At 42.8% G+C, this 25,157-nt stretch overlaps 1 protein-coding gene across 1 annotated transcript in view; it reads right to left on the bottom strand.

The window, feature by feature from the left end:
• ATAD3A (ATPase family AAA domain containing 3A) overlaps positions 1-25,157 on the bottom strand; it is a 140,127-nt gene that overhangs the window by 62,444 nt on the left and 52,526 nt on the right. The window contains exons 10-13 of the mRNA XM_088458632.1: positions 23,960-24,085; positions 9,486-9,610; positions 7,858-7,909; positions 5,993-6,063 (exon numbers count right to left, since the gene is read on the bottom strand). Coding sequence (XP_088314758.1) covers positions 5,993-6,063; positions 7,858-7,909; positions 9,486-9,610; positions 23,960-24,085 — 374 coding nt within the window. The remainder of the gene's footprint in view (positions 1-5,992; positions 6,064-7,857; positions 7,910-9,485; positions 9,611-23,959; positions 24,086-25,157) is intronic.

The following is a 25,157-nucleotide window of genomic DNA, read 5'->3' as shown; positions in this document are numbered from 1 at the left end:
CAAAGGGTAGCGCCCGGAACTGATAGTGGTGTTGAAGGATAGCGAACCTCAGATACCGCTGGTGTGAAGATGCTATCGGAACATGGAGGTAGGCGTCCTGGATGTCCAGGGACACCATGTAATCCCCCGGTTCCATCGCCAGAATGATGGAACGTAACGTTTCCATCCAGAACTTGGGAACTCTGAGGAATTTGTTCAGAGACTTCAAGTTGAGGATAGGGCGATGAGAACCATTGGGTTTCTGCACCAGAAACAGAGACGAATAATACCCCGTCCCTCGTTGTGATAGAGGAACGGGAACAATGACCCCTGCTTTCAGCAAGGACTCTATAGCCTCCTGAACCTGTAACGCCTTGGTCTTGTCCTGAGAAGGACTTGTGCAGAAAAACTGGTGGGGTGGTCTGTGCCGAAAAGACAGGGCGTACCCCTGGGAGACCACTTCTCGAACCCAGGCATCCGTGGTGGTATTGTGCCAGCACTGGGCAAATAGAAGAAGTCGGCCTCCCACTCTGAGGTCCCCCAGAGGGAGGCCCGTCCCATCAGGCCGCAGGTTTATCTTCCTGCTTGGAAGAAGGGCGCCGAGCACTCCAGGCTTGCTTCTTGGGTTTAGAGGCCGTCTTACTCGCAGACTGTCTCGGGAAGGACTGACCTTTCGCCTTACCCTGAACCCGAAAGGAACGAAAAGCCGAACTCCGAACCTTAGCAGGCAGTGCCGCCGAAGGGAGGAAGGCCGACTTGGATTTAGCCAGGGTGTCCACTATTTTGTCCAAGTCCGGACCAAATAGTAATTCCCCATTGAAAGGTAAGGCCTCCAGACCTTTCTTTGAATCAGAGTCCGCTCTCCAGGACCGCAACCATAAGGATCGGCGGGCAGACACCGCTGCAGCCGATACCCGCGAGGTCAGCAGACTAGCATCTAAAGAAGCTTCTCCAATGTAAGAAGCAGCGTCCCTCATTTGTCCCAACAACGCCCGCTGGACATCCGGAGCGTCGTCCGGGAAGGTATCTTCCAATGCATTGGCCCACCCCTCAATGGCCTTGGCCACCCAGGAGATGGCCATGGACGGTCGGGCCACCGCCCCGGAGAGGGAGTAAATAGACTTTAAGCAAGTCTCAACTTTCCTGTCCGTGGGATCCTTCAGCGAGGATATCGACGGTAATGGTAAGGTGGCGCCCCGAGTTAAACGGGTGACATGGGAATCCACCGCCGGTGGAGTTTCCCATTTTTTACAATGTGCCTCAGGGAAGGGGTAATTAGAAGCCAACCGCTTCTGAGGAAGGAATCTCTTACTGGGCGCCTGCCAAGCTACCGCCATATGATCCGTCAACTGATCCGACAGGGGAAACACCGCAGAAGCCACCTTAGTTTTTTTGAAACTAGGAAACTTCGACTTAGGAACCGGTGCCTCATCCTCTATAAGAAGAATAGCTTGCACCGCCCTAACTAGTGCTCGCACATTAATGGACGACTTGGTATCCATTTCCTGGACCGAGGCGTCCGAGTCAGTGTCATCAGGGACCTCCCCATCATCTGAGGAACCCTCTGAGTCCGATACCTGAGCAGCCCGTGTCATGAGTGGGCGTTTTGAAATCCTAGAAGGCATGTCAGTCTGCAACATTGACTGAAAAGCAGAGGAAGCGGCCGCCAAATTTTGCACGGAGTTGGAGAGCACATCCACCCAGGGTGGAGGAGTCACCATAGGGGCCTGAAAAGGTACCACAGGCTGCTGCGGCACAGGGGAAGCCTGCATATACATAGGCAACCCCGCATAGGGACCCACCGACTGAGACCCAGGAGGACTCCGCAATAACTGCGGGACACCCGGGGAATGGGGGATGGTCGGCTGGGACAACGACCTAGTAGGGAGAGCAGTCGGGACCGACAGACGGTCCGCAATAGACACCAGCACTTGAGAAAACATCGCCCACGGTGGTTCCTGCGCCAGAGAAGGTCTGGATGGGCCAGGAGCCACCTGGCATCGACTACACAGGCCATCCTGTGACAAATCCTCCCTATCTACTCCTGCAGAACAGCGTCCGCAGGAGGCCAACACCGGAGCCACTGAGCGCTCAACCTCCTCGTCAGACATGACAGAATATATTATATATCTGGCACCAGGGTAGAAGTAAAACGTACTCACCGGTGTGCTGAACAACAGCCCACAATATGGCACTGAGTAGCACACAACTGTATGTGACGGACCTCACAAATACGTGATCTATATAAGTGAGGTCAGTAGAAACGCCCCTCCCCCACACACCTGTAGGGCTTGTAGGAGAAGTAAAGGGATAGGTATAAGCTGACAGTAAGTAGAAAATAAGCACAGACAGGCAGCACTAGCAAAAGTAACATACCATGCAGGAAGATATACTCACTGCACCTTTCCACTACAATCAACCTGCCCAGATTCAGTGTCTGGGAGGGCTATAGTGCTGTGTACGCTGTCCTTAATCAGGGGAGAGGTACACAGGGGGACCGGTCCGCGTGCTCCCTGAAGATCTGCGCTGCCACTGTGAGAAAATGGCCGCTGGAGACCTCAGAGGAGGAGTGGCCGAGTAGCTGCAGCTCAGCGACGCCAGACTCCGTGCTGAAAGGCGCGCTGAGCTGAGGGGAGGAGCCGCTGACAGGGAAGGCTTCCTCCCCTGGCTAGCATATTAACCCCAGGGCTTGCCGGCATCCCGCTTGCCATATATCCCTGGTGGTCTAGTGGTCCCACGGGTTATTCCTCCTCAGAGGGGGAGCCCGCCGCCACCGCTAGCGGCCCCCGGTCTGTCCCCTAGGACCGGGGGCAAAGGACTGCATCTGCAGGCAAAACCCGCGAGCCGCCGCTAATCGGCGACTCGCGGCTTACCTTGTCCCCGGCGACTCCGGCAGCAGTCCAGGGAGGGACCCAGAGTCCGGCTAGTACGGACTCTGGCCTCCCGCCGCGATCCCCAGTGCAGTACTGGCGTCGCGGCGCCAGCGGGGAAGGAGAGCGGCAGCGTGGGCATCTGCATAGACAGCCCGTCGCTGCCACACTAGAGCCTCTGTTTTAAAATAAAAATCTAACAGGCTCTTTTTTTTTTTTTTTTTTTTCAAAAAATAGAAAGCTTTTGGGGGCTGCTCCTGCAGCCCCCCTGCGCAGGTGACCCGACTCCGGCCGGGCACCAACTCAAACTGAGGTGCTGTGGCCGGGGGCGGGGTATAGAGGAGGACGGACCCAAGTGCATCCTGGGAGCAGCTAAAGCTTTAACTGCGTGGTGTCCATGGATCCAGATCCAGCTATACCCCAAGGTCAACCCTGTGGACCCTGAAGTAGAAATTGCTACATTACATTGATTCTGTACATTTAAGGTTTCATCATTAGGCCAGTCCAGCTAATCAAAAAGGGTTTCTATTGTCCTGAAACCTTTGATTATAATTAGTACAGTGGGCTATAAACCATGTGCTACATTTTTAGCCTCATTTCTTTGTGTTCATGCTCTGTAAGGAGAAAATATATTTTAAAGCAATCTGCTCTTTAAACAAGACAATTGCCGACATTATTTTCACTTCATAAAAAAATGGTATATGTTCCACTGCAAAAGAATAAGAGAACTATGGTTTCCTAGATGCTGAACCACCATTGGCTGCCTATCCCCGATGCTGTGACATGCTATGCTAGACTGAAACTGCTCTGCAATACAAGGCAGGAAGGAGATGATACTGTCTGCAATAGATACACAGTACAGTTATATTTTGGGGATTACATTTTGCATCACTGCCATTTCTTCCAAACCAATAGAAGCAGCAGAATTAGACGGTGCAGTTGTGTGGGAGGTTTTTTCTTTGCCCTGTGTCTGTTAAACCCCACACTTTTTATGCACTGAATGCTTATTTTAACAAGCTGTACCATTAACATTGCTCATTATAGAACAAAAAGACTTAATGATAAGACATTAATCTACTCCACAGGCAGAGACAGAACTCTCAGGAAGCCCTCGGTTAACCATTTACTATAGAAAAGCAACAACTGCTTTATCTCTTTATCATGATACTAAACAATGAAATGCATTAATGTTGCAAATAAACTCAGCTAAACGAATACAGAATTTACGTTCTATAAAATTGCCATCTATAGTAAACTTGCATGGAAAAGTTGTCACATCTTGACATAACATAAAAATTGGATTCTGCAGGGCTGATTCAGCCGTGAGGGCTAAGTAAAATCAAAGAGCAACTTGTACAAACTTTGGCGCAGGTACTTTTTTTTTTTTAAACAAGCAGGGAGTATACTGTCCGCTTCTGCAAGCAGGACACAAATACTGGACGTTTTTTTTTTGCTACACTGACATTTAGAATCCTGCTAGGACACAGCATCTCCCAACGCGGCGACGAGACCGGCATGCAGCAAGTGCAAACACGCTTGCCGATGCCGGGTCCAACAGGCGGAGGGATGTGTCAAGCTGCATTCTGCAGTATGGTATCGTTGGCAACATCCCCCGTCTGCCCTGGGGTAGGGCCGATGAGGGATGTTGCTAGCGACCCGCGGGTGTGCACACGCATTTAATGGGTACACACTAGAAGATGTACCAGATATGTCACTCCGATCTGCGGGATTGGATGACATATCGTCTAGAGTGTACCCAGCTTTAATAAAGCCCCTGTATTAATATTAGCTATGCAGTTTCCATCAAATTATTATTCATTGCGGTCAGCCATTTTCTGCTATGAGGCTCCAACGCTAATATATATTTCCCCTTTGTATTTGTAGTATGTAAACAGATGTATAAAGATCTAGGAGCTACCATTGTCTTCCAACTGGGAAAAGACAATCTCTATCTATCATCTTGTGGGTGTGGCCTAGCAGCAAGGAAAGTGTGGGACATAAAATCGGCTAATCAGAGAACAGGGTAGACCTAGGTCATCAATGGGAAAAGGAGGCTTGGTTTGATCTCAAAAGTACCCAAAATATATTGAATCAGACAATGGGGTGTCTGACAAAAGCCCATAAGTTTGCACATACTGTGTATGAAGGGATAGCATAAAACTATAACAAAAATGGTTTTCTTAATTATGCCTAGCACAAGGTATAGTAAGTGTTAAAGGTTGCTTTAGCAGCTGGTGGCTAAAGAGTCATTTAACTTTTCCTAGGCTGTGCATAGGAAAACTATATTGCCCCATGATAACGCAAATATCCTTCTACTAATTCACTTACGAGTACATCGTGGAGTTCAATGGAGGCAGCCATTTTAGTCATAAACTCATGTGATTACTCCGTAACAAGAACACAAAAATACAATACAGATCGAAAAAAATAATTACTATGGCACAACCTACTTGAACAGGTTCTGTTATTAAATATACAGTGGGTAAGACCCCTGCCATCTCTGCACTGCTTCACTTTCAGTGCTAAGGTAAAAGTTAAAATAGGCAGAGACACAAAACCTCTGTTTTCTAAGTCTGTGCAATATTACCTATCAGCGATAATATATGAGGGTCAAATTTATACGGAGTTGTGATTATATATATATATAGGGGAATAAGAATCAAACCTTCTAAAGAGTGGGGAAGTAGAGACAGTGCTTAAAACAACCAATCAGCTTCTACCTATCATTTTAGAGAATGTACTTGATAAATGACAGCTAAAACCTGCTTGGTTGCTATGGGCAACTTCTGCACTTTAAGAGGCTTAATACATACATTTCCTCCGTGGTCCCTATCTGATAATAATCCCGGCCTCTCCTCCATTCAAGGATTTCTCGGTTAGTTCTGGGATATATTTTCTCCACTTCTTTAAGCATAAAGTTATATTTTTGGGTGAAGGAGGATCAAATAAGAATATATACACAAAACATGCTTTTTACGTTTCTCCAGATGGCCAAAATGACAGAAATAAATCCCATTCTTAAAACAATGTCTAAATACAGGGCTGGTAAAACCATCCTGGGTATTTAGCCTTCTCAACGTCCTTCAAAGCTGGCCACAAAGCCAAAAACAAATTGTGGTATAGCACTCCTATATACGACTCACTTGTTACTCTGCTCTCCAGTGCGGTAGAGAAAAGCATTTAGCGTTGCCCTCAGATCTTCACTGATTTTCTCCTGAAAAACAGAACAAAAGGAGATGACTGTCCGTCACATCTGTCTTTATGAAATCTGCAATCCAGTCTTGTAAAATGAGAAGTCTAAAGACCTTAAATAATAATAATAACAATAATAATAATAATAACAACCCCAGACCAATCCTGCCTCAGCAGTAGTTCCTTCAGGACCGATTTCAGCATGCAGCTATAAGATGTTTTCTAGGACAGAGAGACTAGATCAGCCACAAAATAGGATATAGAAAAAAAAAAGTAAAAAATGAGATCTAAAAATGGCTTCTGAAAGTTTGGATTCCTAATAAAGTAAGGACAGAAGTTGGCTAACCGCTTGATTTTCAAAAGCTTGCTAAATGGGAATGCAGTTTAGTGTAAAATAAAAAGACAAGAGTACAGACCAAGGTGTGAGGACATAATCACACACACCGCCGCTCAGCTGCGTGATCCTACTGCTGGAGCCCAATGACATAGTGATGGGATTATTTTTCACTGTATTTGCTAAAGGAAGACAAGGTAAGCGCAATGTTTCTTTCAAACGAACGCGGCCCGCAGTGTTATATCAGCCACAGTTTGCCAAAAAGACCCCATTTATACTGGCTGCTATGTACAAGCAAATAGTGAGTGCCCCATATCTAAGTCCCATGGCCAGTGTATGCAAACAATCGCCAAAGCTTTTAGATTAAGGCATTTGAGCTCTGTAAGGAAAAGCTTTGTCCACCACCACTATACTTAGAAGCATAGTTTTAGGATGCTCTCCAGCAACTAAATTGCTTGATCCTACTGGTTCCCAGTAATATAGGCTAAGGAATGCACTTTTTTTTTTTTTTTAAAGAAGTGACAGGAGTCCACGCAAAAGGTCAACATGAGATTCGGAGTCCAACTACTGAGCTGGATACAGAAACATGAAGAGTGACCACCTAAAAACAAAAACACAGTAACACGTTTAAAAAAAATGTGGTAATGTCAGGTCATTTATTGAGGTATGCGGTGTTGAAGGAACCAGCTCTAGCTCACTGTGTACAGACAGAATAAAGTTCACGTGCATACAAGGTCGATGCCACCCTCCAGATTACATTTTATCCTGGGGACCCGGTGAAAGAGTTTCCGACTGTAGCATTACACACCCGCTAGTAAGAGTCCGGTGCTGGTTATGGAAAATACAGGGAACCCCTACTCATTATGTCCACTGTATTTTCAAAACCAGGACTGGCTCACTGAGCCCAGTGCTGGTTGTGCTAAATACAGGGGACCACCGTCTTTTTTTAGGGGGGACTCCACGTCTTGTTTTTGTTTTTACACAGATGCATGCACGGATCTGTGCATGCATCTGTGTCATAGTACAGCCTATTTAAATTTGGGCAGAAATCTTTAAGATGGTCATCAGGTGATGGGTACAGCAAACGATATATATCGTTAACGATCGAACGATTTGGAAATCGTTAACGACGAACGATATATTGTTTGGTTAAGTATGTGCAGGGTAAAGCGCAATCCAGCTCAGCTTGGCTGATTTTTAATTTTATTAAATTTTTTTTAATTTATGCTATTTGATTCAAAGAAAATCCACATCTCCCGATGACAAGTTCACTATACTATATTTGACTAGGATATAGAAAATGCAAGTTGCAGAATCAATATATTGGCTTAGCAGCATGCTTTTTTGTATTTCCTCTTGTCTATTTTTGACTGGGTCAGAAAACATCCAACCTGTTCCCACAGAGGGAAATTCTGCTGGGAATACTGGGAAGCTCAGACACAATCTAGTATGAAAAGCATAGACAAGAAAGTATTTACATACTGTGGATCTCTTCCTTAGGAAGGCATCTGCTTCATCCACAAACAATAAGAGGCTGTGTAAAGAGACAGGAATCAGACTACACATCAGCAGTGTAATGTTGCATTTCCATTTGTGTTAAGCACCAATATATATTTGATAGCCTTTATACAAAAACAAAAAAATCACACATTAGTCAGCGTTCATTTCCAAACACTCAAAATGACTGAACTTTGTGCTTATAGATAAAGATTTACGTATACATTTAATATCAAATAGTCACCAAATATTACATTAAATTCACTTATCTACTTATCACTGGAACTAGTAACATTGACTAAAACTATGTCAACTTAATTTGGAGAAAAATGAGAATCATTGTGCGTGTTAAATATTAAAAATAATATGTCTATAAAACATCAGTAAGAGAGAATTCCAGCAGAAGTAGACCCTTGTGCATGGTATTTGCAGACAATAGATAAGTATACTTCTTAAGACGGTGTAATGGTTAACGTTACTGCTTCATAGCACTGAGGGCATGAGTTCGATTCCCACTACGGCCCTAACTGTGTGGAGTTTGTATATTCTCCCAGTGCTTGCATGGGTTTCCTCCGGGTACTCCGGTTTCCTCCCACACTCCAAAAATAAACTGGTAGGTCAATTGCATCCCCACAAAAAAAAAAAAAATCACCATAGTGTGTATGTGCGTGTGCATGTCATAGGGAATACAGATTGTAAGCTCCACTGGGGCAGATGTGAATGGTTAGATATTCTCTGTAAAGCGCTGCGGAATATGTGTGCGCTATATAAATAACTTGTAATAATAATAAATAAAGCCATGCTCAAGGGCAAACGCAGAATTTCTAGAGGGGGTCTCCAAATGCTTGATTGCCCTAGAGGGGGTCTCCAAATGCTTGATTTTAGCCAGCCCATGAAGAGGAAATAATTAGCACTTAAAACAGTTATGTGTCATACAATGTGCAGTGAATGTCATAATTCCGATATATATAGGCCAGCAAACAGTTAAGCCATTAGATGCGAGCACCATTCCAGAGCATTTGAGCAAGTCCAGGAGTTTGTGGGAATGGCAGAAGAACCTAGCACTGCCCTGGATATAATGTACACATTGGTTTCCTTGTGCACTGGTTAGTGTATGTTATTCAGTATTAATAATTAACCCTATAGATGGTCTATAGTAGTGCACCCCTAACAGTGCATGTTTTCCACATCTCCTAGATGGTGCACAGGTGTAATCATTACTGGTTGTTGTAATAATTTCATTTGTGATACTGAGACCTTTAAAGCATGCAGATCTACTAAAATTTAATTATATATGGTTATTGTGGTCATGGTGTCGGGTGGGGAAGGGGGTATCCAGTCAACTAGAAACCCAACCTGCATTTTACCTCTGATACTTAAGTATAAATATACATTATTTTCAAAACAGCTCTTTCAAGTTCTAGCTCATAACTATATGCTTTCCATATTTATCCTAGATCACAAAGTGTATAACATGAATAGCTGCAACAGTGGCCATAACTGCAAAAAAAATGCAAAATGTTTAATCACCTTTACATATATTGTGATTTAGAAATAAATATATATATTTTTATTTATTTATTTTTTTACACACAATAACTCCCATTACTCACCCTCGCTTGCTGGTGTTAGCCCAGTCAAATACTTTATGCATTGCAGTAACTCCTTCTCGCCCCATGGGGGCAACATCACCACCAGTCATGATGGCGTAATCCATGCCAGAATGCATGGCTAATTTCTACAGATAAAGCAAGAAAGAGAAGGGACACAAAATCAATCAAGGATTAAATGAACAAGTCACATATGCACTACAGTGACGCAATGTGGACATCCTACCACAACAAGCAGTTTGTAATGCTCCATAAATTCTAGAGTCAAGCGAGTGAAAGGGAAGGTTTCTGATCTTGCAAGACATTTTTTTTCCTCATTGTGGCTTCTATCAATGAACTTGTTAAACATTATTTAATGCCCACGAGGGAGCTATCTCGTATATTTTTCTTTCAGGAAGGGGCAGGTGGGTTATCAATCCTACCAAGCAATGTGATACGTGCACGTGTCAAATAAATATATGCATTCTTCAATTAGGGAGATGACCACATTGGGTTTAAACATGGCTAAGCATTCTCAGCCCGCAGATCAATAACAGCATACTCTATTACCCAGACACTGTACAGGAAAATGATCAGTGCATAGTGCAGGAGCCAGAACCCATACTGGCTTCTCTATTAACTCCTTATCTGCATACACGGGAGCAGCATCTTTCATTATCTCCATCCTTTTCTATGATGCTCTCATCATTCATTTTTGGAAACAAACCAATGTAGTTGCTAATAAGACTTTTGGGCCCATAAGCATGCAAATGTTTCAATAGCAGCTCCATTTAAGTTATAACACAAAAGAGTAAAATGGACATTTACAACATAACAGACAAATGCATCAATTATCGGGTCTTTCTCACCTGAAAATGCATCTTAGTTGTAATACGATGTGACAAAACTGCTTCACAAGACTGCACCGATTGCTTTAATATACGACACTTGTGTGTGACTGAGTCTGCAGCTGTATACAAAGTGCTACCATGCAGCGACCACGGCTATTTTCCACGCCAAGTTCCGTTGTGGTTCGTATACAATCAGTGCAGTCTCCTGCAATCGATTTATTACATTTGACTGAGATGCTTTTTTGGGCTAAAAAAACTGTACACACTTACTCGCAGCAGGTGTCTTGCGCCGCATGGCGTATTGAGCCTAGGTGTATGAGGGGCACATCTGTACATTTGGGTGATACTTACACACACCTTATATTATGGCTGAATTGAAAAAAAAACCCGGAAATCTCCATAGAGAATTCTGGAGGGGGGGGGGGGGGCATGGTGTTTAAGGGGCTACACCTCAAAAGCTATAGGAAGTACCAAGCTGAAATTTGGCATGGACAGGTAGAACTGTCGCTTGGTGCTGCATGCCAAATTTCAGGGCAAAAAAAAAAAAGGATTTCGGAGTAATCTAAAGCTACAATTGTAATTTTTTTCTGACACTCTCAGTTAGGACCACTTTTCTGCTGTTCTCTATGGGGGATTTTGCGAAGGCATAACTCTGGGTAGGGGGCGACTTGGGGTTTGATTTATTAGGTAGCTATTGTTCCAGGGAAGGGCCTTTTGGGGTTCAAGTAATTGAGAAAGTTACAGTTTTTAAACTAGTACCTCACAATTGTGCCATTATAGAGATTGAAACTTTCTATTTGTTGTGCAGCCTCAGTAGGTGCCTTCAGCAAGTGTACTCACTGTGGCTTCACTTGAGTGTACCAAGATGGCTGCCTTTTTCGAGTGCTAGCGGCGCGGCAATGGCGGAACCGGTGGCGGGGACCCAACGGCGGTGTAGCGGGTATCAGTGGAGAAGGCAGCGGAGAGATCGGTGTAGGACACATCTGCGGCGGTGGTGAGGGCTGCGGGAATCTGTGGCAGACAGATGGCACGGATGTGGGAGATCCGTGATGCCTGCATCTGTGTGTGATAGATAGAGATATATATCTATCTATCTATCAGCAGTCCTGTTAAAGACGATCAGCACACCAAATTGAATGCAAAAAAAAAGTCTTTATAAAGCACTCTATCTGATATACACACCTGGCCATCTGTCAACACCCACAATTAGAACGCTCAAAGAACGACTAGCTTTACATCGTTCCTCTATTAAAAAAGCCTTTATCAGTATGGACGGCAGCGAGACATTTTGTGGAAATGAAACATAGCCCATTGGACTTTAAAGTTATGCCCATAGATCAAATTCCACCAATGAAAAGAGGGGGTGATCGAAATAGGAGTCTATTGCTATGTGAGGCTAGATGGATCTATGATTTGAAATCAATTTCTCTAGTTAGTTTAAATGAGGAATTAAGCCTTTCTTGTTTTTTATAATCAGTTTTTTGCCTTAACTTTTTCTTTTTCTTTTTATGTGTTCTACATGTATTTTTTGTGGGATTATTAGCATGTATTATACTGATGGATCACATCTGTTCATCCGTTTTAGCCCGCTTCGTCCACTACATTATGCGCTCTCATTAGGTAAATAAGGTTATCTTTATGGTTGCGTGGCAACTTTATTTGTATTCCGATTACGGAACTAGTTATGTAGCCTTAGCGGTTACTTAGTTACGCTGGCTATGGCTTGCGTTCCATTGTACAGGAAGTTGGATAGAATGTCACTTCCAGTAACACCACGCAGTAGTGAGATCCCGGTGGGATTACACAGGTGAGCGCGTTTGTTGTGGATGATTGTGGGTGTTGACAGATGGCCAGGTGTGTGTATCAGATAGAGTTGGCTCTGTATGCATTATGCTGCCCCAGGAAGAAGGTGCACGTACCCACCGAAATGGCTGCTGTCGGGCATGGGCATCGAGTTGCTTACCCTGATCATTGTTCCCAACATGAAGCGATGAGTATTCAATTTATATGGGAAGTTTTTCCCTTGTTTTCATACAGTTTATTAGTGTGTCTGTGCACGTTTGGAAGCTTTGTGGAACTGATTATGGGATACATGCTATGTGCTTTATAAAGACTTTTTTTTGCATTCAATTTGGTTTGCTGATCGTCTTTAACAGAACTGCTGCTATTAACCAAGTTTAAGGTCATGCACCCACCGGTATAATCAGTCTGAGTGTGCAAGTTTCTCTGTTTTTTCTATGAACATTCATTTATGGAATTTTTGCACCTCCGCTACAAGAGATTGTTTTAAGTCAATATGGATCCAACAATGGCTGAGACCTTTGACCTTATGGGGACGAAGCGTTTTTGTGAAAAGGATATCTTTGAAATTTTATTTGCCAATACACATGCACTACAGTTTGATATTGATAGCCCAAAGGAAGGGTTTAATGATCTTGTCAAATTGAACAAGAGACATGTGGAATTGTCTTTACATGGATTAACCCTTTCGCAATACCATAAGGAGAATCTAATACCTTGTGGTTTTAGGATTAAAAACCAGCCAACTTTGGGCAGGAATAATAAAGAATTTTGTCGTCAATGGTGCATGATATTGAACCAATGCTCTTTAGACCTAATGATATCTGTAATACAGCAGGTCAATTTGGAAATCAGCCTATTAGAAAAAGAAATTGTTTTGTGCGAAGCTACTGGTTTGGATACATTATCTAAAGATAAGGATGTAGATTGGTTATCTAAGCTGGAGATTTCTGTGGCTTCATTTAAAGCGGAATTGTTGTCTTTTAAAAAAATGAAATATAAAACTGTGCGTGATGATTACAAAGAAGGAAGAGTGTACCAGTGGTTGCAGGGTAGAGACACAAGGCGCCCCTGGAGGTCAGGACAGGGTAATAGAAGACAACGTGTTAATAGAGTGTACACTGATTTGGATTCTCAGACTTCCTGTAGTGACTCTGATAACAGCAATAACAAGGGCCTTTTTTTAAGAGAAAGGGTTCCTTTATAAAGTTTAGACAAAATTTCAGACATAAACCCTGCAGGAGGGGGAGGGAGGAGAAATAAGTCAAAAAAGCAAAATTACGCAGAACAGAGGCAGGAACAGAAAGAAATAATAGTTTTCAATCTAGTTATGTTCCAACAGTTACCGAGATGGAAGTTTTGTCGAAGGGGTTGACATTTGTACAGACATATAAACAAAAGCCATTCGATATAGAAGTGGATTTATACAAATTTCAGCGGCAATTAAAATTAAAAACATTTTTTGGTAATCAAGAGAATGTGCCGGTAAATTCCGGACAATTTAGGCCTAAAAGTACTTTTGAACCGAATACTAATGTTCCCTTCATTGATACATTTATATCATTGGTTAAAAAAGAGGTGATGCCTTTGGTTGCTAGACAGAAAACCTCCTTTTCCAATCTCACTTTAAGTCAGAAGCAGTCAATCACATCATTAAAGAACAAAAAAGTAATAATGATACGCCCCGCCGATAAGGGCGGGGGTATCGTGATTTTAGATAGGATTGACTATATTAATGAGGTTTCTAGACAGTTGTCTGATGATTCTAACTATATCAAATTGAGAATGGATCCTACATCGACTTATAAAAAAGAAATTGATAGTGTAATCAACTTAGGGTTAAGTAATCATTGGTTGAAGTAACAGCTAAGTTTCTTATGCAGGATTTTCCTGTAATACCTTTGATTTACGTGCTTCCAAAGGTTCACAAAACATTACACAACCCCCCTGGGGGGCCGATCATTTCCTCCCGGGGGTCGTTGTGTCAGAGTCTTTCGCAATATGTTGATTTTTGGCTTCAGCCTGTGGTCCAGCAGACAGACTTTTACTTAAAGGATACCACTTATTTTTTGAACAAATTAAATGCATTGTCCGTAACCTCCAGTGGCGTCTTGTTGGTTACTTTCGATGTTGTTAATTTATATACGAACATCCCGCATGATGAAGGTATGAGTGCTGTGAGAGAGGCGGTCACCTCCAGTCCACACTACAAGGGTCCACCAGTTGATTTTCTTATACTTTTGATCCATATTATCTTGCATAAGAATTATTTTTTGTTTAATAATGAATTGTTTTTCCAACGCCAGGGAACCGCGATGGGTTCGAATATGGTCCCGGCGTATGCTAATTTATATATGCAGAATTATGAGTTAAGACATATATTATCACATCCACTATCTAAGCATATTTTGATTTATGTTCGCTTTATAGATGACCTTTTTGTGGTGTGGACTGGAGTTGAGAAGGACCTTATTAAGTTTTTCAAGAATCTAAATTCCATTAGATTAACCTTGAATTTTAGTACATCTGTGATACACTATTTGGATGTGATGATTAAATTAGAAGCTGGTCATTTTGAAACAATAGTTTATAATAAGGCCACAGATAAGAACACTTTATTGGCAGCAGACAGTTTTCAACTGGTGCGGGTTGCCAGGATTACATCAGATAGGTCTAAATTATCGGCAGAACTGAGAAAAATGGGCAACAAGTTTACTCAGAGGGGATATGCCGCATCAATGATGGTACAAGAGGCAATCGATAAATGCATGAAATTAGATCAGTCCACACTTTTGAGACCAAATGTCAAAATAAAATCTGAACGCATTAGATTTGCAACTACGTATTCTATCAGTTCCACTATACTAAAACATGCAATTTCAAGACACTGGCATATTATTCAAGCTGACCCTATTTTGGGAGATTTGTGCAAAGAACCACCTATGATCTGCTATAGACGGAGCAATATTTTGAAAGACTGTATAACTAGATCTGATGTGAATCAGCAGCAGTCTACAAACTGGTTGACAGCCAAGAATGGAGTGTTCCGTTGTCCAGGATGTATTAATTGCAGATTTTTGATTACGGGTGGCACCTTTGAAGATCCAGCTTCAAATAAAGTGTACAAGATTAAACATCGCTTAACATGTGAGAGCAAATTCGTAGTATATGTGATTAAATGCCCTTGCAATCGTATCTATGTTGGCAAAACGATTAGAATGCTCAAAGAACGACTAGCTTTACATCGTTCCTCTATTAAAAAAGCCTTTATCAGTATGGACGGCAATACTCCCCCGGTAGCGAGACATTTTGTGGAAATGAAACATAGCCCATTGGACTTTAAAGTTATGCCCATAGATCAAATTCCATCAATGAAAAGAGGGGGTGATCGAAATAGGAGTCTGTTGCAATGTGAGGCTAGATGGATCTATGATTTGAAATCAATTTCTCCAGTTGGTTTAAATGAGGAATTAAGCCTTTCTTGATTTTTATAATCAGTTTTTTGCCTTAACTTTTTCTTTTTATGTGTTCTACATGTATTTTTTGTGGGATTATTAGCATGTATTATACTGATGGATCACATCTGTTCATCCGTTTTAGCCCGCTTCGTCCACTACATTATGCGCTCTCATTAGGTAAATAAGGTTATCTTTATGGTTGCGTGGCAACTTTATTTGTATTCCGATTACGGAACTAGTTATGTAGCCTTAGCGGTTACTTAGTTACGCTGGCTATGGCTTGCGTTCCATTGTACAGGAAGTTGGATAGAATGTCACTTCCAGTAACACCACGCAGTAGTGAGATCCCGGTGGGATTATACAGGTGAGCGTGTTTGTTGTGGATGATTGTGGGTGTTGACGGATGGCCAGGTGTGTATATCAGATAGAGTTGGCTCTGTATGCATTATGCTGCCCCAGGAAGAAGGTGCACGTACCCACCGAAATGGCTGCTGTCAGGCATGGGCATCGGGTTGCTTACCCTGATCATTGTTTCCAACATGAAGCGATGAGTATTCAATTTATATGGGAAGTTTTTCCCTTGTTTTCATACAGTTTATTAGTGTGTCTGTGCACGTTTGGAAGCTTTGTGGAACTGATTATGGGATACATGCTATGTGCTTTATAAAGACTTTTTTTTTTGCATTCAATTTGGTGTGCTGATCGTCTTTCACAGGACTGCTGCTATTAACCAAGTTTAAGGTCATGCACCCACCGGTATACTCAGGCTGAGTGTGCAAGTTTCTGTTTTTTCTAATATAATATATATATATATATATATATATATATATATATATATATATATATATATAATCACAGATGCACGGACGGGCTCAGTGAGATCCGTTTGTACTGCACCGCATAATTATTCACTCCTACACAGTTACCATTGGTACTTTAGTAATATTAAATACACAGTGCGTGTTATACTAAACATCATTCAGTGCTCTGCACAGCATGATTGGTAACTTGTTCCCGGCTGCCGCCGGTGTGTAGGTAATAGACAATACGAGAGATCACTGAGGGTAATAAGTGCCCGTTTTGCATAGCCCAGATGTCTAACAGACATCTATCACATTCGTTAGGTATGCATTTATCAGTGGTATGGCAATATTTAAAAACACATAGTGCACGCTAAGAGCTGTGCACCGTGTGTCTCCTGACGCGCGTTTCGCTGGTTAGCTTACTCATAGGAGCAACCCGCCTCCGGGGTTGTAACAACTTATATTGGATTCATTCTCCAATCAACATCTATTCTAATGATTGACATAACTGTTAGACAATCCTCTAAGGGGTTATATATTGTTTGATATGTCCATGTGACAAGAAATACGTAGGGATGACCACAAGACCTTTAAAACAGAGTGTTGGAGCATATAGGTTGTATAAGAAATTCTAAGACAGACTTGACAAAATTTAAGCAACTTACGTCTGTTGCTAGACATTATTATGATTACCATCAAGGTCAATCTGCCAATTTGAGAGTATTTGGTATAGAGAAGGTGAACTTGGGGATACGAGGTGGAGACCTCACTCAAGAACTTCTTAAGAGAGAGAGAGTCAGTGGACCTTCCTATTGGATGGCTTACAACCAGCGGCAGCCGGGAACAAGTTACCATTCATGCGGTGCAGAGCACTAATTGAATGATGTTTAGTATAACACGCACTGTGTATTTAATATTACTAAAGTACCAATGGTAACTGTGTAGGAGTGAATAATTATGCGGTGCAGTACACTAGATGAATGGTGCTTAGCATAATATGCACTACACAAGCACTTGAATATTGCAGCAATACGACACAGTTTGAGTGTTTGTGTTTTTATACTTATATATATTAAAGAGAGACAAATAGTTTCTCATATGGTGATCCAGATTAATCACTTAGTGTGAACAAGATTACACCTCATACTGTTGGGATAGGAGGATACTGCAAGATAATAATTTTTGATACACTGACATTTTAATGTAGGCACTGAATATAATTGTATCATTAGTACCCTGATTGGCAGGTATTTACCATTTACGAGGGATACTATTATGGCCCAAGATTAGATCAAGAACAATTTTGAGAAGGTTGGTAAGAGATACGTGGTGCGTTATAGTTAATATGCACTGAGTATCCAAATGATCATACCACCGTTAATACACATCCAACGAATGTGATGAATGTCTGCCGGATATTTGGTTTGTGTATAATGGGTACTTATTACTCTAAGTGATCCCCTGTTGAAGCCAATACCATTAATATACCGGTGCAAGCCATGAAGGAGTCATTAACTATATGGTGCAGGGCATAGAAGGTATTTCCGCATGAATATTACAGCAGTATAAGATCGTTCGATCACGTGATAATTATATGTACCATTAAAATATACTGTTCCCAGTGTTAATGAGAGACAAATATTGTCATGTGTAGAGATCTATAAGATTCATTTACTCTAGATATGAGGGCACCTTTAAGTTAATGTGACAAGCAGACATTGTAAGAGATTTTTGGTAAACTGCTACCTTACTCGATACATTAGATACAAGTGTATCGGATTTGTATACATTAATTCAGTTATAAAAAGAACCCGTGGTGTTACAATAAGTGGTTATACTATTAAAGGTAAAAGTAAATACCCATGTTGAAGAGATTAGCCCGTTGTTCTACAGACATCTGTCAGTACGGCATATATTATTATTGCCTAAGATAAGATTGACTATTTTGAGAGAGTGGTTTCAGGCATAATTATTTTTATTTATTTCCATATATGGGATCAAGGATTATTTAATATTTGAAGTAATATTTAGCTGATTCAATTTTAATATATAATTAATAAAAGTTTAATTTTTAAAATCACCTTCTTAACATGAACACTATAGTAACATCACAATTGAGTGTGACTTATGAACAGTGAGTGCCCCATTATGGGAATACCTTTTTTTCTTCTTTTTTCTTAAGGGGTACTATAGGTACCAGCGAGCCCTTAATGCCCCGCTTGCTGGTACTTGTGGTTCTGCAAGTACCAGCATGCGGGGGAGGCTTGCTGAGTCCTGTAGTGCTTCTGCATAAGACAATATTTTAGCTCTCTATTTGGCACTATACTTTACATAATCAACCGGGCACCCACCGCCCAGGGATACCGGGAGTAGCCCCAGGTTATCGGCCTGGGGTGCCCTGGAGAGGGGGACCCCAGCTCCCCAGTGATCCACAGCCTGGGCTGACTAGTAGTCAGGGTTGATGGTTCGGCCAGGGGGCCTGGTGAAAGGGCTCCTCTGGCTGTGGCATTAGCCCCCCGCTAGAAAAAATCCGGTGCTGGTTGTTAAATACAGGGGAACCCCATGCATTTTTCCCCCTGTATTTCCAAAACCAGCTCAGAGCCCAGTGCTGGTTGCGCTGCATACAGGGGACCCCTATGTCATTTGTCCTCTGGATTTTGGCAACCAGGACTGTGTCTGAAAAGCCTAGTGCTGGTTGTGCTCAATACAGGGGACTCCTATGTAATTTGTCTCCTGTATTGAGCACAACCAGTACTGGGTCTGCAGAGCCCGATGCTGGTTGTTTTTTTGAGGCAGGGGACTGGGGGGGGGGAATGCCTTTTTAATTTTTTTTTATTTTAACACCTTCATTCTGTTAAGCATAGTAGCACAGACGGATCTCACTGAACAGTCCATGCATCTGTGTTTATTTTTATCACACAACGATGCAGGCATCACGGATATCCCTGAACTAAGCCCGCATCGATCATGCCACCAACACCCCCCTCCACGGTCCCGGCCACAACTAATGTCTGCTTCTTCACCCGAGTCCCACCACCCGCACTGGCCAGCCATCTTTGTGCACTCAAGTGAAGCCACAGTGAGTACACCTGCTGAAGGCACCAACTGAGGCTCAACAAGTTGAAGCTTCCTATCTGTATAACAACACATTCGTGAGGTAATAGTTTAAAAAGTAACTTTCTAATTTACCTGAACCCCAAAAGCTCCTGATCTGGAACAATAGCTACCTAAAATCAGACCCCAAATCTAAGTTTGCCCTGTACCCTGACTTATGCCTTCCCCAAAACCCCCCATAAAAAAACAGCAGAAAAGTGGCCCTAATTGAGTGTCAGAAAAAATTGACAGTTGGAACTTTAGATTACTCCCAAATCCTTATTTTTATGTTTTTGCCCTGAAATATGCAGCACCAAGTGACAGTTCTACGAGCCCATGCCAAATTTCAGCTAGGTACCTCCAATAGCTTTTGAGGTATAGCCCCTTAAACACCATGCCCCCCCTCGGGAGTTCTCTATGGGAGAATTCATTTTTTTTCGAGGGGACCCCTACGTCATTTGTCCCCTGTATTTTGGCAACCAGGACTGACCCCGATTAGCCTGGTGCTGGTTGTGCTTAATACAGGGGACCCCCCTACATAGTTTGTCCCCTGTATTTAGTACAACCAGCACTGGGGCTCCAAAGCCCGATGCTGGCTGTGCTGTGGGGGTACGTCTTTTTTTTTTATATTACACATTCATTTTGTAACAGATGCATGAATGGATCTCACTGATACGTCCATACCTATTTGTTGTCCTTCTGCCCTGCAGGTGGCCCGGTTTGCTCATCAAAACCTTGATGGTTAATAAATTATAAAAAGCTACGAAATTCCACAGACAAAAAACCTTACAGTTTCAAATGTTCCATTAAGGCTTCTTCGACATGATCTGAAATTTCACAAAATGTACTGAATTTGTGCCACTCAAACTAAAAAAAAGCAAATGAAATTCGGATCATTAAGGCTGACGCCTTAATGGACATGTTCCTTGCGCAATACAGATATGGTTTGTCATCACAGCCTGTGGGTAACTGCAGATTCAGCACTCTCACAGAGTGAGATTGCTGTCGCTCACAAAATGGTGAAGCTGCTAAGTCACAGAATTGTGTGCTCATTGGAATACACACATGCAGTTCCCGTATGAAACACAACCAGCACCGGGGTTGCCAAAATATGGGGGACAAATGACGTAGGGGTCCCCCGTATTCAGCTCAACCAGCACTAGGCTCTAAGCAGGTCTTGGTTCTGGAAATACAGGGGGGAAAAATGCGTAGGGCCCCCCTGTATTTACCAGCACCAGAACCTTTCTAGCAGGGGCTGATGCAACAGCCAGGGTAGCCCTTTCACCGATCCCCCCAGCCAAAGCATCAGCCAAGGCCGGGTATCCCTGGGGACCCCCCAATGAAGGGGTCCTCCTCTTCAGGGCACCCCAGGCTAAGGCTGATAGCCCAGGGCTATCCCCAGCACCGCTGGCCAATGGGTTCCGGGTTGATTATGTAATGTGTAGTGCAAAATAAAGAGCTAAAATATTGTCTTTTGCAGAAGCACTACAGGCCCCAGCAAGCCTCCCCCACATGCTGGTACTTGGAGAACCACAAGTACCAGCAAGCGGGGCATTAAGGGCCCGCTAGTACCTATAGTACCCCTGTAAAAGAAATATATAAATAAAACAAGGACAAAGATTGTTTTAAAATGTAATTATTCTGCACCTTCACCTGGGGGTGGCAGCCTTTAAGCTCTTTTTTTCACGGCTGCCGCTTCCCCCAGGACTTCCACGGCATCTTCACCTGGAGGGCAGCGGCCTTTAAGCTCTTTTTCATGGCAGCCGCCCTTCCAGGACTTCCACGACGGACTGTCGTGCAGTGTGCTTGCACTGGCTTATATAAGCCAGCAGAGGGCAGGGCGATGACGTCGCGAGCCGCGATTGGCTCGCGGCGGCAATCTATGAATTTCAAAAATGGCACTATGGCGCCATTTTTTAAATGGGCACGCACGGTTCTCACCATTGAAGTCAATGGTGAGATCCTTTCATTGGAAGGCTCGCCTCTCTCAGCCAATGAGCATTCCACACCGTGATTTCTGTACTGGAATCCCGCGGCGGAGCTGTCATTCGGGTAGTACTGTTCTTAGAGAACAGTACTAATGTTTGTGGGTCCGGGCATTTGCTTTTTTTTTTTTTTTGCCAAATCCCTGGATTGCCCAATTTGGAACGAAGAGGACCTGTTCCACGCATAGGAGGAGGTGAGTACGGAGTTATTGTTACAGGAACATCATTGGATTATCTACATGGAGAAGAGGACCGATGGGCTCCAGGGTTACACAGGTGAGAGGTAGCGTGTGTGCATGTATGTTTTAATAAAATTTTACTTTCTACGGTGTGTGTGTTCTGTGGTTTTTAACATTGCTTTTGCTGTGGAACTACAGTTACACCTGTGGGCCCATAGTGCCCCGCATGCTGGTGCTTGTGGTTCTCCAAGTACCAGCATGCGAGGGAGACTTACTGGGAACTGTATTTCCACAGCAAACGACAATATTTTAACTCTTTACTTGCACCACACTTTACTTAGTGAACTCGGAAAAGCCTGGTGCTGGTTTTTGTTTTTTATGGTGGGGGGGCCACGCAATTTTTTATTTTTACACAGGTTCTCTTTTCTAACACAGAAGCACAGACGGGTCTCACTGATCCTGTCCGTGCTTCTGTTTTTGTTTATTTATACACAAATGCAGGTATCATGGATCTTTCATATACGAGCCTGTATCTGTGTGCTGCTACCTACCCCAGGACCTGCCGCCTGCACGACCGCCACCCGCACCCGGGTGCTGGCCGCAGCTAACGCCCGCTACTGCCCCACCCCCTCCTTCCCCCAGGTCCCGCAGAGGACAGCCATCTTGGAGCACCCAAGTGAAGCCACAGTGAGTACACCTACTGGAGGCTCCTACTGAGGCTGTGAAGGAATTGAATCTTCCCAGCTCTATAAATGGTGCAGTTGTGAGGTAATACTTTCTCAATTACCTGAACCCCAAAAGGCCGTACCCTGGAACAATAGCTACCTAATAAAAAAAAAAAACAAAACCCAAGTCTAAATTCGCCCCCTATCCTGAGTTATGCCTTCCCAAAAATCCCCCATAGGGAACAGCAGAAAAGTGGTCCTAACTGAGTGTCAGAAAAAACTGACAATTGGAACTTTAGATTATTCCCAAATCCTCACTTTTTATTATTTTGCCCTGAAATTTGGCATGCAGCACCAAGCAACAATTCTACCTGCCTGTGCTAAATAAATAATAATTTATTTATTTTTCTCATTTTAGACTGGTATCTAGGATTTTTTTTTTTTTTTTTTTTAACAGTACTACTGCACACTGCTATTTTCCCTGTGTAAAATGATTATTCAATAACACACAAGTAAAGTGAATATTGGTACAAAGTGAAAATATTCTTCCTTCTGGCAACGTCCAAAAGACAAACATGAAAGTATCTATCACTATGGTGTCCATTATAGGAAATACTTCTTCAGGCCAGAGAGATGTCAAACAATGTATATAACAACTGGTGAGACACTTTGAACAGTACACAGAGCTTCTCCCCTTCACTCCACCATACTGCCATCAGAAATTTGGTAACATGTTCCTGTAGACTGTGGTGCTCATATGGAATCATTTATGCAAAAATCTCAATTAGGCCAAAATTTGAAACAAAAAATTGCAGGAAGCAAAATATTTTCATTGTGAACACAAATAAGCATTTTTTCTATCCCTATAAATATGACTGTCTACTGCACTATACCCAGCAATGTTGCCATATTGAATGACAAAGAATGTTACTTTAAAACAAGAGCAATACCCAATAATAATAAATTAAAATCCTTTTTGATTGTTATTGTGCATGGACATAAATGACTTATTAGTCTGTGTGCTGTCATAGTCTGACCACCCTTTCAGGGTCCACGTTTCCAGGATTGATTTGGTCACTAAGTGCAATAACCCAATGGACAGATCTATCCAGCTTGGCCCCTTGTGTGTTGCTAAATTCAAATCGCTAGGCGACCAGATCAATAGCAGGACAGCAGCATGTACAGTCACCATAAATTTAGAGGAAATGTCTGTCCAATTGGGTGCTTCACGTGATCAATATATGAGCACATTACTCACAGGAAAGGTTTGCTACTGTAGCTTAGGCTTCACAAATGAATTCAAGATAACCAGAAAAATACTAAGCGAAATGCTGGCTTCACAGTTCAGACAGAGAACACACAATTTTTCCCTGCAAAAAGATTGTTTATTGTAAGCAAGAGATTTAATCGCATTAAGGATGCACACTATCAGTTACAGTCAGGATAACCCCAGGCTTGCAGCGATGCCTGCTTTCACGTAATTCATTAATTATTGAAAGCCTCTAACAAATCTAATTACCCATTACTGGCACCATGAGTTGAATAATCCTATTTATTAGTCATGGACATCACAAATTGCTCCAGCACACAGATCCTACAGTTGAACATGGCTTCAGTACAGCTACTGCATAGGAAAATGGGAAATAGACTGGCTGTAATGTTACCTTTGCGAAGAGCGTTTTTCCAGTCCCTGGAGGACCGTACATTAAAATATTCCGATAGAGACCTTTGTTCTGCTTAGTGTTTCTTGTTGCAATCGCAATGTCTCTTACTCGCTCCTCCAGTTTTGGCTGAAACACAGAGAAATAGATTATCCCCCGTTCCAAGACTCCACCAGAAGTTGAGCTAAATGACAAAGGACCAGATACAGAGTTCTACACCGATCGCATCCCTGCTGCGTCACTGGACGCAGCAGCATTGCGCAAGTATGGCAATGCTGCAGAGGGCATCTGAAGGCAAAAGACGCCCACTGCTGGCATTGCAGATCCTACTGCAGAGTCCAAAGACGCAGCATTGGATCACCATCGCCCATCTGAGTAAGCCTAAGCTCATAAGGATTAAAGAATAGAAAGCTCATAAGGAATAAAAAAAGAGAATTCTATTGGCTGGGGCACTACTTACGATAGTAGCCTAAGCTTACTCAGAATGGCCGCCGGAACTCCTTTGCCAGGGCCAGGAAATCTGGAAGACACAGGCCCTGGCCTTCCTACAACATGGGATCAACACTTCCGCGTTCTAAAAAACCGCTCCCCATCTCCCCCCCAAACAGCCGCAGCATGTTAGTCATCGCTGCGACCAGACAGAGATTGGCACGTGTGCAGTACAGATCCTGCGGATGCACATATAGGAGAACATCGGGTTTACGTACAACCTGAATCAGGCCCATAGCAAGGGAAAATTACCATCAATAGCAGTCACAGCTCACTTCGGGAGATCTACCAGTTTGTCTTATGGCAGGATTTCTACACTTTAGTTCCTTCCTCCTTTTTAGCAAGCCAAGCAACCACATGGCAAAAGCTCATACTAAGGAGGACTTCTGACCATGGAGATATAAAGAAATAAGTGGAAAGAACCAATTTCCATTGGGGTGAACCTTGTTCTCTTAACCCATCGTCACTTTTAGAATATGTTTTGTCCATATTGATCCATACCATGCCATCACCTCCATTGTAAAAATAATACACATAGCATCACAAGATAATTTTAATACAGCGTTTTAATGTTACACTTGCAATCTGAATGCACTGTGTTCTGTTCCTCTGCCCCTGGAGCCTATACAATTTGATGTATAAATGTAATTTCATATCGAGAAACAGTTGACAGCATAATGTTCTACACCACTGTTTATAGGAGATAGACATC

The sequence above is a fragment of the Taudactylus pleione genome, unplaced genomic scaffold, assembly GCF_031769625.1.
Source record: "Taudactylus pleione unplaced genomic scaffold, aTauple2 ptg000845l, whole genome shotgun sequence".
Taxonomy (NCBI): domain Eukaryota; kingdom Metazoa; phylum Chordata; class Amphibia; order Anura; family Myobatrachidae; genus Taudactylus; species Taudactylus pleione.
Note: the sequence above shows the minus strand (reverse complement) of the source record. Positions and strands in the feature narration are given on the sequence as shown.